Genomic DNA, 12,278 nt, shown 5'->3' with positions numbered 1-12,278 from the left:
AGTACCCACAATCCCACATGCTACTATAATACTGATAAGCGTCGGAGCATCAGTACCCACAATCCCACATGCTACTATAATACACTACTGTAGTAGAAGCGCCGGAGCATCAGTACCCACAATCCCACATGCTACGTATTATAATACTGTAGTAGAGGCGTCGGTGTATTTGAGTTTAAGATGCTGGTGATCCTATCAGCGAACAAATCGGCCTAAACTTAAACAACACCAACCAAAGGGGCCTAACAAATACTAGGCGAATTACTTCTGGAAATATCAAAACTGAACAGACAATGCAGCAGAGAGATGCCAACTTGCCAAGTACAAGCATACTTGCAACACAAGCTCAGCAAATAACAACTATACATACCATATGTTTCAGTAATCCTTACAACTATACAGCTACACTAGATTAACTCACGAACGGCCGCCACTGTCGATACAGCTTAGAACTTGCACGAGACAAAAGGGCTACGTCGATAAACGAGGCATGTTTCTTATAATTACACTAGCCTGAATTCGAATAGTCCTGTCTGTCCGCCTCAGTAAACCTTGGGCTTCCGGACCCTTTGACTCCTCCTGCTGTTCACTTCCACCAAGATGGCCTTCTCGATCCTCATACTGGTGGGGATGTTTTTGCTCATATCCATCCTTGCAGGCGCCGATGACTTTCCAGCTGCCTGCTTCTTTGCATCTGAGAATGAATTCCCAGTTCTCGCCTTCTTTGCAGCTGCTGATGAGGTTTCAGCTGCCTGCTTATTTCCACCTGAGGATAGGTCCCCAGTTTTTGGTGTCTTAGCAGCTGAGGACGAGTTCCCGCTTTTCGGCGTCTTTGCAGCTGAGGATGAGTTTCCAGTTTTCGGCGTCTTTGCAGCCGAGGATGAGTTTCCAGTTTTCGCCATCATTGCAGCTAAACAAGAACCAGAGTTCAACTTTGAAGAAGACCGGGTATCCATGGTTTTCTGCTTCTTTGGGCCAGCATTCTCATTTTCAGCGGCGGTTGGGGTCTGAGCCTTCTGGTTTTCAGCAGGTGTTTCGGAGGCCCCTTTATTGTGATTCTTGGATGCAGCTGCCGAGCCCACATCTTCTGGTCTGGGCTGCCTTCTCCATTTCCTTCCAGAGTACACAAGCGTCAAAGCTGGAGGTTTTGCACGACTCAGTTCTTGTTCTTGTTTAACCAGTGGAATAGAAATTTTCTCAGCTTCGGCTGGTTCAGAGATACCCCCAGCTTTCAAGGTAGCAGTTTTAGCAATGTTCGCGGTTAGCGCTGGTGCTTCCTCCAGTGGATGCTTGACGTTCTCAAATGGCTGGTAACCTTCTTTGGCTCCTCGGTTGTCTATGAGGATATCATCAGCGTTCTGTGCAAACAACCAGCAACATTATCAACTAAATGCCCATGAAAAAAATATTACCCAAGGAGCTAACTTTTGAAGAAAGGGAATGAACAAATAAAAGGGTCTCAATCACTGAGATAAATCAGATAATTAATGGATAGACAATGATCCATATAACATAACCATAATTATCTGACCGTTGACATATTTGGCAGCTGCCAAAGAAACATAGTGTAGTTGTATGTGTGCTACCTAACCAGAATTGCACGTGAACTGCTTCAGTACATTGCCCTGTCATTTCTCAGTTTTAGAACCTGTAATTTACAACAGGGATGCTTTCTACCTGCCATAGCACATTAAATATGAAGTTCTGGATAGATCTGATGTACAAGCAATCTACTATGAAATGTACTCATAAGAACTCATCTATAACATGCTACACACCTACCTCGGAACCCAAATGCATTTCCAAGACTTAATTGCAGTTCTTGTATCATGGGGAAAGTAGTGTTTCAGGAGGGAAATATCATATGTGTCCCATCCAGGTTGTTTCAGAATTCAAAAGTCAAAGTCATATGTGCAATATTTTAACAGATGCAATCTATAACTCGTAATTTCTAAATCCAAGTCCTACTATGTATATACAAGACATAGGAGGGGTTTGGCTTCAATTTCTTAACCAATATTTTAAATACAACTGAGCTGAGCCAGATCTGCCACATCTGAACAAGATCAAGACAACGACACAAAGAAGAAATATACAAAGGGGACTTACTTCTTTGCACAGATCTCTGAAATGACCATTTGCTAAGGAACTTTCAGCACCTAGGAGTAGGTCCACTGTGATGGCTTTCTTATGTGCATGGCTCCTCTCTGCAGTTTTTTCTTCACTATCCCACTGTGGTTCTTCTTTTACACAATCAGTTGCCCTCTCAGACAATGTAGGCTTAACTGAAAGAGCTGTTCTATTCTCCTGCTCCAGCAAAATGTTTAGCTTCTTCTGTTTCTGTGGTCTAGCATATCGATCATTCTCAGGAGAGAATGAACGTTTTTGTGTCCTTTGCCTTTTCTCAGCCACGTTGACCTCAGCATGATCCATGAAAGATGCCAACTTTGCTTGTTTGGAGCCAGCCTTCCTGAGACGCTCTTGTAGACGATGAACTCGAGACTGGATACCACTAATTTTCAATAGAATTTTCTGTAACATGAATTGCTTAGAATCCAGATCATATTCCTTGGACGCAGACAAACCAACAATATCAAGCAGACCTTTAGTAGCATCTCCAACTGCATTAGGACGAAGTTAATTAAATAGATAGCACTTGAACAAGAGAACTACTTAAATCCAGAGGGTAGACAATGAAGATGTTTTTTATATATTTTCTGCAATGAAAACATAATAATCCTTCAATGTTTGCAGTGTAACCCGCTTAACTGGTTCATCAGACAATAGGATGTTAACAGTTAACACTAACTCAAAGATTTATGGATCAGGTAGATGCAGGAAACACACACGAAGGTATGGCTGAATAAATCAGTAAATAATTTACTTGCCTACTTTACAGACAACCAGGACAGCTATTTTGGCGAAATTAAAGCATTCACTAACATGATGCCCTGAATATTTTAACCTAGTATATCAACAAGGTGCCAGTAGGTCTGTGTCAGCTTTCACTTGCCTAGCAAGATGATTTTCACACAAATTTTATGGTTGCAGAGCACTGAAATGTATCAAACAGTCATAAGTCATGGCAGACTCCAGCTTTAGCCTAAAGATCAACTAATTAACTGCTGCCACTGCTGGCATGCGACTAGAAAACAAATGCAGCTGTCCTACTATAAGCAAGCATATTCTCTCGGTTAAGTAACATGCCAGCTAGACTTAATGCAGAATTTTGCTACGTATTAAGTAACACTATTAACCCAGACAAAATAACCACCATACCTGTACCATGACTATCATCGTCAATTAAGAGGTCACCTGTTTGAGCTCCCTTGTTTTGTTTATCTGCAAAAGACAAGAATAACATTATTAATATAATCCTGGCGCAAAACGTAGACAACCATGGGATAATGTGATGCACTATCCCTACAAACAGAAAATAAGTAGATAACGGACCAAAGAAGTATGATAATATCTGGTGCTTCTTGAGGTACAATGAAGTGTCCATGGTGTCTTCATGTCTTTTCCGCTTTCTCCTCTCCATGCTAGTATTTGCATGGCCTCTGTAGCTCTTTCCTGATTCTGTCCTAGAACCATTTGTGTTGCTTATTGCCCGCTGCAATTCTTTTTCCTGCTTGATGAGAGCAAGCTGGCTATCATACTTTGATACTTGAGATAAAAGATCCTTCATGCGCAGCTCTAACCACTCACATCTCCACAGCATTGGCCGGACGGCACTCCTCCACTCAGCAGTTACCTTTTTCTTTCTGAAAGATAATTCAAATGTGGAGATGTTACACAAAATGAAAGCACACCAAAGTAAATATTTTTTAATAGAAAATACCCTAAGAATGCAATACCCATAGAAGATGACAAGTCAGATAGAACTTTGTAAAACACATGGGAACCAAAAGAAAATTCTGGCTTCCATCTTATGAAGAAACAAGAGGTGCACAACATAATTATAGGGTGATACTTGACGTTGCCAAATATATCTCTGAATTAACGTTTATCTAAAAAAAACTGTGTCTTGCTTGGTCAAACCAAGAAGTAGCAACCCCAGGACCACTTCTTTCCCTAATGCTGCAGTCTGAAGATGCCACACGCACAGTTGCCTGGGGTTTCAAATAAGGAAACATGGCCAGTTTTCTTTTAAGACGTCATTCACTTATCACTGAGTTTCACACAAATTTGTTGTCTAGTATCCAAGAAGAGAGAAAGCAGCATAGTGAAACGAGGGTCCAAATGGTGTCGCCTTCACTGGAACGAAAGTCCAAATAGTGGAAGAGAGTTTCGCACAGTTGGTGTGTGTTACGAATTCATGCACTATGCTTCCAAATGGTGTCGCCTTCACTAGGACATAGCTAATTAGCTACCCAGGGTACTCCGGTCTAATGTTGCATGTGCGGAGCTAAACGCCAAAGATGGTGGGCATACAATTCAGTCCATGTATTCTGCCACTCATTCGCCAAGATTATTACAAACAAGGGGTAACTAGAGAAGCATCAAGACATAACTAGAGGTCATGTCTGATGAACGTCTCTAATTGTGTCTCGGAAGTGTCTTCTTTTGTGTGTCCTTACTTTCAAATGAATTGCACCTTGAGTGTTCAAACTAGGACATAGCTACCCAGAGGTACTTCTTACAAACAAAAGACAACTAGAGAAGCATCGAGACATAGCTAGAGGTCATATCTCATGAACATATCTAGTTGTGTCTTGAAGTGTCTTCTGCTTGTCCTAACTTTCTTGACAAATCTCAGCCTATGCCCGAGAAAACACATAAAAGCTCAATTTAGCCCAACACTTTCAGAGAAAACCAACATTAAATGACAAGAAAACTGAGGCGGGAAGGGGGTCACGTGTCTGATACAGGTAGTTATAACTTGCTTTGTATTGAAGTTATAGGTCAAAAAGAGAACATGTGCCATAGCTCAGGATTAAAACTAGGCACTTTACATAGGAGCACACAAATACAAGATTGGATAGGCCTAATGGGTCAACACTAGATAGTGCACATGTTATGTTTTGGGCTTCCATTGAATCCAGAAATTCGACAAAGTGTGTGTAATACAACATACATTGCCTACTAGTTGTCCGGCTACTTATGTTCATGCACAATATGGAAGCATAGTGCATGAACTTTTCACAAAAGCTGCAGTTGACAGAATATACAAGTACGCCCAACGATCCTGCTTCTACATCGGCAAAAGTTACTTCTGCGGCCATGCCAAGAGCAAAACTGGGCCCACTCTACTACAACCTACCTTTTCGGATGCCAGATAGGGAAACCGAAATGTATAATATATCGGTGCCTAACTGTCTAACAGCGTACTCTGCTGGTTTATTTCTTTCTCAAACAATACAATCAGATGATCAGCAAACAGGATTGTGTAATCATCCAACCAGCATCATTCAGAGGATACAAGGAACAGATAACAGACTCACCTGGGCAGCGCCGAGGCTTGACCGCCATCAGCATGAATTGAAAAGGGCGAATTCACTTCCAGGTCACCAAAGTCTGCCTCGTCGCCAGTTTCACAAAAGGAGTCCGCAAACGAGCTCGAGCACTCTGTGATATCCCCTCCTTGCTCGTTAGTCCCGTGCTCCGGACTCGTCACAGACGGTCCGTCTGAGGAGGAAGCTCCCCCCGCACAATCAGCACCTGCAGTCTCATTGCAAGGGGCAAGAAACGCATAGTATTAGTCGTTGGGATTACTGGTTCAGTTACTAATGTTATGCCAGCAAAACAACAATCCTCTAATGTTATGCCAGGGAAAAAAACAGCATTTCATTAATAAAGCCAGGGAAACAGAAATCCTCTAATGTTAATGGTTCAGCTTCGTGCGCTAGAATCAGCGTCAAACTAGAATTGCAGAAGTTAGGTTCAATGGTTCATTTTGGCGTGCTAAAATCAGAAACAATCGGACAAGAATGGTAAGTGTTAGGGCTCACTTTCGCGTGCTAAAGTAAAAAAAAAAAAAAACTGCTAGCCTTGAATCATTGCCTTACACATGTGGCGTCACAAAATTTGGAAACCATTACTATGCCATCACGACAAAACTCCCCCACCACCGTTATTATGCCATTATTATACAAGCTACTAGAGATGTAAGTGGGTCAACATAAGGGTACCCTTTCACCCTCTTTTGCAAAACGAACTAACTTTTCCAAAATGATGATGTCAGTCAAAAAAAAATACTAGTTCATTTTGTTGAACGAATTAGGTTAGAGGGTATCCTAATGTTGACCCGCTTGCATCTCTACAAGCTACTTTCCATGATCATCAACGACATGATCTTTTCCCCTCACTAATGACATCATTGAAGTAGAAGCAAAACAGCGCAGTGGAGCAAAGACGAACAAACAAATTGCAGAAAGTATAGTCAGTGACTCCGAAGCATATCACCTATAATTACTAACATCACTGCAGAGGGAGGATTGCGGATGAGCGAATTTCCATGGAGACATAAAAAAATATAAATGTACCAGGGCGGATTCGGGATGGGCGGAGTTATATTCTTTCTTTATTTTGCTACGATTGTAGTCTATACAGAACGGACGAACCCTAATTCTCCGACTAATCGTGCTCCACACAAGCAATTCGTGCTAAATAAATCTACTAAGAATGCGGAGCGAGATCTGCAAAGGGTAGAGCGCGCAGATCTACCGATACACACAACAACGAGAGGCATCAGCAGGGAAGAGGCCAGACCTCGGTCGCCCTCGAACTCCTCGTCGCCGTCGTCCTCGAACAGCGGCACCTCCGCCGCGCCGTTCTCCGCCATCGGGCCCAGCGACGGAACCCGCGCCGCAGACGATCCCTGGGCTGGAGAAGGAGCGAGGATCGGTGAGTCAGGCAGCAATTAGGGTTGTCGGCGAGAGGTCGAACGGAATTTTGCCGCACCTCGCCGAAATCCGCACGCCGCTTCCGATGGAATGCCGTGGAGACGAAGAGGACGGGCGCGAATCGCGGCGTTGTTCGTTGATTTCGAGAGAGAAAATGGGCCGCTGCCGGCCGCCGGCGGTGGCGAATCGGGCGGCGACGTGGGGACGTTTCCAGCGAGAACACTTGTTGTGGGTTCCTGGGGGAAAACAGTTGTTGTGGGTTCCTGGGGGGATTGGGGAAAGCGAGTACGACACGAGCGAACCAGAATGTGCCTACTTTCAAGTTTCAACCAGATTAATTAAATCAAGCGAGGCAAAAAAACAGATTAATTAAATTAAAATTACAACCATATTTACGACGATGTTTAAGTATAACCATCACTTTTACGAAAAAAAAAAGAGAAAACACCATAATGATAGCACTAATTCGTGTTTTGCTTACATTTTGACACGAAATCGACAAAAAGAAACCACAAGTCACGAATGGCATGGCGTACCCGCTTGAAAAAAAAGTTGACGTGGACGCAGGACCGACTCGAGGAACTCTGAAGATTGGTTGCATTGGCGATTTGTGGGTAGGGTTGCAAGCAAGAGGGCTTGCGGGCAACTGATTTAGACTTAGCTTACATATAAGTAGTACAATTTTTAAACCGATTATAATGGTAAATGTAGTATAATTTATACTAAACATCCCATTTTACGGGCCTAATCGGGCCTCGAGTTCAAGGTCAAGTTAATGGAATATGAATGCTTACAGGTGAACGTTAGTGATACCGTGAGATCTGGTGGAGAAGTTTGCTTCAAAGTGAACAAGTATTCAAGTTTTCTGAAAAAGTGGCGCCCCAAGAAATAGCTCACCGAGAAACTGGAAAGCACCATGACCTGACCAAATTAAAATCAATTTTGACACTATGTTCGTCACAAAAGAGGGAGGGGGTCATGGGGCTTTGTAATTCGTTTAGGGTGTGTTTGGTAATGGAACCAAGTGGAATGTAATAGAATTGTTCCACACCTAGAGCCAATTCTAGTGTTTGGTTGTGAATAGGAACGGAACCAACTCATTCTCCAAAAAGGAATATACTCCTTAGATCCGGAACCCACCCGTTCCTCCAAATCGGTGGAACCTGGTGGAACGACTTATTAATCACCACATCGTCTTTGTTGTTAACGAGAAAATAGCCGCATCGACCAAGCCTCTCCTCTTCCTCATCTCTCCCTCTCCATCGTCTCTCCATGTGTCTCTTCCATCTTGTCGGCGCGCTGCACAAGCCGACGGCGACAGGCGGTAGAGAGGAGTTGGCGGCGGGGAAAGATAGATGAGCGGCGGTGGCAGGCGGGCTGGCGACGGCGAGCGGGCCGGCAGGTGACAGTCGGCAGCGAAGAGGAGCTGGCGGCCGTGGCGAGCTAGCAGAGGCAGCAGCAGGCTGGGAAGAGAAGCTGGCAGAAAGTGACGACAGAAGAGGCGACAGTGATGGGCTAGTAGGCGGCGGTGGGCCAGCTACAGGTCCTCACGTCCTTGCTACTACAGGACATCTTCGCCCCCGTCTTGGTCACCGGGGGCTTCATCGCAATATGGTAGCATCAATCTGGGTGGACCGGTTGTTCCACAAGAGCAATTGGCAATTAATTTAGCTGCTATTTTGTACTATATCTATGTGCTTTGAGGTGGGATTGGCCATTGATTTTGTGCTAATTTACGTTGTGTCAGCTTGATAGAACCATTCCATTTCACCCCTTACTACTCCTAACCAAACACATGAATGGTTAGAACCATGACATTCCATTCCACTAGAATGGAACCATTCCATTACATTCCACTTGGTTCCATTACCAAACACACCCTTAGATCAGGGTGAGTTTGTAGTTGCTAGAGTTGTTAAAAATTGATCATGTCCAAAATGTAGTCACAGTGGAAGCATGAGTATGTTTGGTCACTATTGAACAAATGTGTTATTTTTCAATTAAATTCGACGACCCTTGTGCCAACACTCTATGATCTACCAGACTTTGGGTCCTTTGTCAAACCAAGAGTGCAAGTATTATAAACTTTGAATCATTTTTTTTTTGGTCTTTGTCATCCCACATATAATAAGGTTTGCCCATGAACTTATTCTTATTTGGTTTCCGGGTGTATCGGTCTTCTAAGGAGTTGCATTACTATACTATTTCTTTTATCACTAGCTAGTGAGGATGTGCATGTTACACTATGGATTATATGCAAAAAGTTAAACGTAGCTACTGTCGAATTGCAGAACAAGTTAGATTGAATAATCTTAGTAGGCTAGTATATCAAGGTTCACTCTAGAGATATGAGCGGCTTTGGCACCAACATCTCGTCTGTGTCCTCAAGGTGTTGAAGGAAAGGTGTGCAGGCGTCTCTACCCCAAGTGGCTACATCTCCGGTTGGTGGCGACGGTGGATCTGTGATGCAATAGAAACAAGGACCTGATCACGTTTTACAATTTCCTTGTAGGGCCCTCCATGTAAACTCTAAGGACTACATTGTAGTTTCTTTTTATTTGTGTCCTTTGGTGGGCTGCAAAATGTATCTTAACCTTATCTAGTGCAGTCTAGGTAGGTCCTTTGGGACCCTAATTTTGTTTCAAAAAAAGCAATAATTGTTGGATTCAAATTTTAAACCGTCGGCGCATAATTGAGCAGAGTGCAAAGGGTGGCCGGAGGAAGAACAAGAAGTATGAGAAATCGTAGGAGTCACTTGCAACTATATCTGCAGTTGCATTTTTTTTTCGAATTTTCACCGAGGGGGGGGGGGGGGGAGAGGATCCCCACCTGAATTATATTGAAAAAAAGGGGCAGACCCCAGACGTTTTACAGCAAGGAGACAGAGAGTAGAGAGGGGCAGTTGCATATTTGTATGGCCTACCTTTTATTCGGGTTGAACACAAGGATGATAGGAAGAAATGAACGAAGGTCAAGCATGGTTATAGGCAGGCGGAGAGTATGTTGCTACAGTGCCAAATGCTACGATGTGTCTGGCACGTTGAGCGCGTAGAAAATCTGTGACAGACTCTAAAGAAAATCCAAGCATGGTGACCCAATCAGCTCTTCTCGTGCACGGAGCTAGTATTTGACTATCCAATGGTACGTACAGAAAAGATTGGAAATTCTGCAATATGGTGCAGGGTCGGAGGGTGGCGTCTTGGCTAGCGCCAGTGGACGACGGTTAAACAATCAAAAGCCAGAACCGGGACCACCATGTGCAGTTCCTTCTTCGCACATCGCACAGGAGGAGCGGAGCCATGGTTTTCAACTGAAAAAGGGAGTGCCGTTTTGCCGTTGCGGACGGTGACCCGCCGACAAACCCGGCCGGCCGGCGGCGATCGATGGCACCGCGAGGAAGCCACGATCACACGCTTCGCACCCGAAACCGTCCTTGACCACGCGCGGGCGGCAAAAACCTTGCGCGCGGCAAACGCAACCTCGATCGATCCGCATCCGCATCCGCATATCCCGTCACGCAGGGCGTCGTCGCCAGCACGTGAGCACGTTGGTTGGAAGTGCCGATCGAATAGCCGATGTACTCTATGGATGACGATAACGATGGTGGTGCAGGTGTTGTGTGGTGCGACGCGCTGGCGCATCTGCCCGATCCTCGACGATGTTACGTGCAAGCCAACGCGCGCATTCCTATCCATCCACCATCCATCGTCACGTTCTTGGCCGGGGGGTTTGTCTACGAACGCTTCCCCAAAAACCCAAAGCTTCCGGCTCCTAGCTACCGCCTACCGGTACTTGTCATCATCGCCTTCTGACCTTGGGCCAGAGAACACCGTGCTCCTAATCTCTTTTCTTTGGCCAAAAAAAAAGGCACACAAGGGAAAAGATAAGCTGTTCTCGTCACAAATGACATGCCTACGTTACAAGTACCATAAAGGTGGAGCGTGTGGACAAATACGAGACGTGGAGATATATGTATATGTATATCTTTGAGCTACAGATGTATCATCAAACAACGTGCCCGATGTCACCTTGTTTTGTCTCGAAACTCGTGGGTTGCGTGACTTGGTGCTGCGATTACGTAATACAGTGATTATCGACCGTGCATGACTTGGTATTCTCCTAGTGTTTTACTAATCCTCCATCGAGTGCAAATTAAACTTTTCATTTGTATGCAAATTAAACGTTGTTTGAGGTTGTATTACATACTCCATCGGATTCGCCACAGGTTCAGAAACAAAGGGAGTACATAAATAAATACTCCCTCCATCAGGGACGCACACAGTTTAAGATAAACTTTAATCATGGATTTGATCAACAAAATATTAATTTATGTCTACAAAATCTATATCATTAAATTCGTATGCAAAAAACTTTCTAAAAATATAAATTTTGTTACATATATTTCATATTTTATTAATGGTTAAAACAATTTCTTAAACTAAGTGTATGTCTGTTAAACCAAGACGGAGGGAATAGTACAATCCCAAACTTCGCCAATCGTGTGGCGAGTAATTACATGGTTTAATTTGTTTTTCATAACTAGGCAATCATTAAGCATGTCTCGGGACGGTCCAAACCTAGATGTTTATCCTGCATGAAAACTTGTTTTGCGAGTTTACCACCCACCCTTGTAAGACACGATGTACCGCGAAGAAGACACACTCATGTCAAGCGTAAGGATGTGAATTTGTGCATGTGAAATAATAGTTTAAAAAGTACGAACAATAAAATGGTTAATTTTTTGCCCCGGCCATATCCTTCCTACTCCCTGCCTATTTCTATCTCGCACAATCGGCTTCGCCTTGTTCAAACCCGACCTTCTAAGCCCAACACTCACTCTCCTTTCTCCCGCTTGTACCTTCATTCATGGCTTCATCCACCAACACCGTCGTAGGAAAGCACACAACTCCTCTCCTCGCCCCGTTCCCATCCGCTCCACCGATTTCCACGCAACGGAGATCCACCCTTCCTCGAGTCTTCGATTTCCCCCTCGCCGCTGAGATGGCCCTAGGAGGGGACTTAGTCATGGTACATGTGCGGATGTGCCCTCATCTACACATGTTTCGTCCAGATGCTGGTGTCGTCTATGCCACTGTCTACCTTAGATCTCGCCTCACTCGGTGTCGCGCTCTGGGTTGACTTCCTTGATATCTTCGCTAACAAAAATATTTCTCGGAATTGGCCAATATCAATATGTGAAAGATGCACAACAAGGATATTGCAAACTTCGACCAAACATATAAATTATACATATTTTGCACATGTCCACTAAAAATAAAAATATTTTTATATTCTCTTCTGTAATTTAGAACAAACATAAACTAATTGGTTACAAAAAGGAGAGGAAAAAGATAGGTGGATTAGACCCCCTTTACATATACCAGCAGTAACTCTAAAGTCCTCTTCCAAATAATTTTACATGCTCCATTTTTT

At 43.8% G+C, this 12,278-nt stretch overlaps 1 protein-coding gene across 1 annotated transcript; it reads right to left on the bottom strand.

Moving 5' to 3' along the window:
- Positions 1-252: 252 nt before the first annotated feature.
- On the bottom strand, positions 253-6,784 carry LOC124707126 (eukaryotic translation initiation factor 5B-like). The gene is made up of 5 exons (XM_047238787.1): positions 6,712-6,784; positions 5,445-5,661; positions 3,280-3,764; positions 2,110-2,621; positions 253-1,358 (listed from the first exon to the last, which is right to left on the bottom strand). Exons 1-5 carry the CDS (start codon positions 6,782-6,784, stop codon positions 543-545), a joined length of 2,103 nt encoding a protein of 700 aa, XP_047094743.1. The 3' UTR covers positions 253-542.
- Between the last annotated feature and the right edge of the window lie 5,494 nt (positions 6,785-12,278).

This window comes from Lolium rigidum, chromosome 4 (assembly GCF_022539505.1).
Source record: "Lolium rigidum isolate FL_2022 chromosome 4, APGP_CSIRO_Lrig_0.1, whole genome shotgun sequence".
NCBI classification, from domain to species: Eukaryota; Viridiplantae; Streptophyta; class Magnoliopsida; order Poales; family Poaceae; genus Lolium; species Lolium rigidum.
The sequence above is the reverse complement of the archived record's forward strand: the minus strand, read 5'-3'. Positions and strand labels throughout refer to the sequence as shown.

Coding starts and splice junctions, on each gene's coding strand:
- LOC124707126 (XM_047238787.1), bottom strand. CDS start 6,784: ATGGCGGAGAACGGCGCGGCGGAGGTGCCGCTGTTCGAGGACGACGGC. Junction 3,765..5,444: donor CAAGCCTCGGCGCTGCCCAG/GTGAGTCTGTTA, acceptor ATTATCTTTCAG/AAAGAAAAAGGTAACTGCTG. Junction 1,359..2,109: donor TCAGAGATCTGTGCAAAGAA/GTAAGTCCCCTT, acceptor TTGTTTGCACAG/AACGCTGATGATATCCTCAT.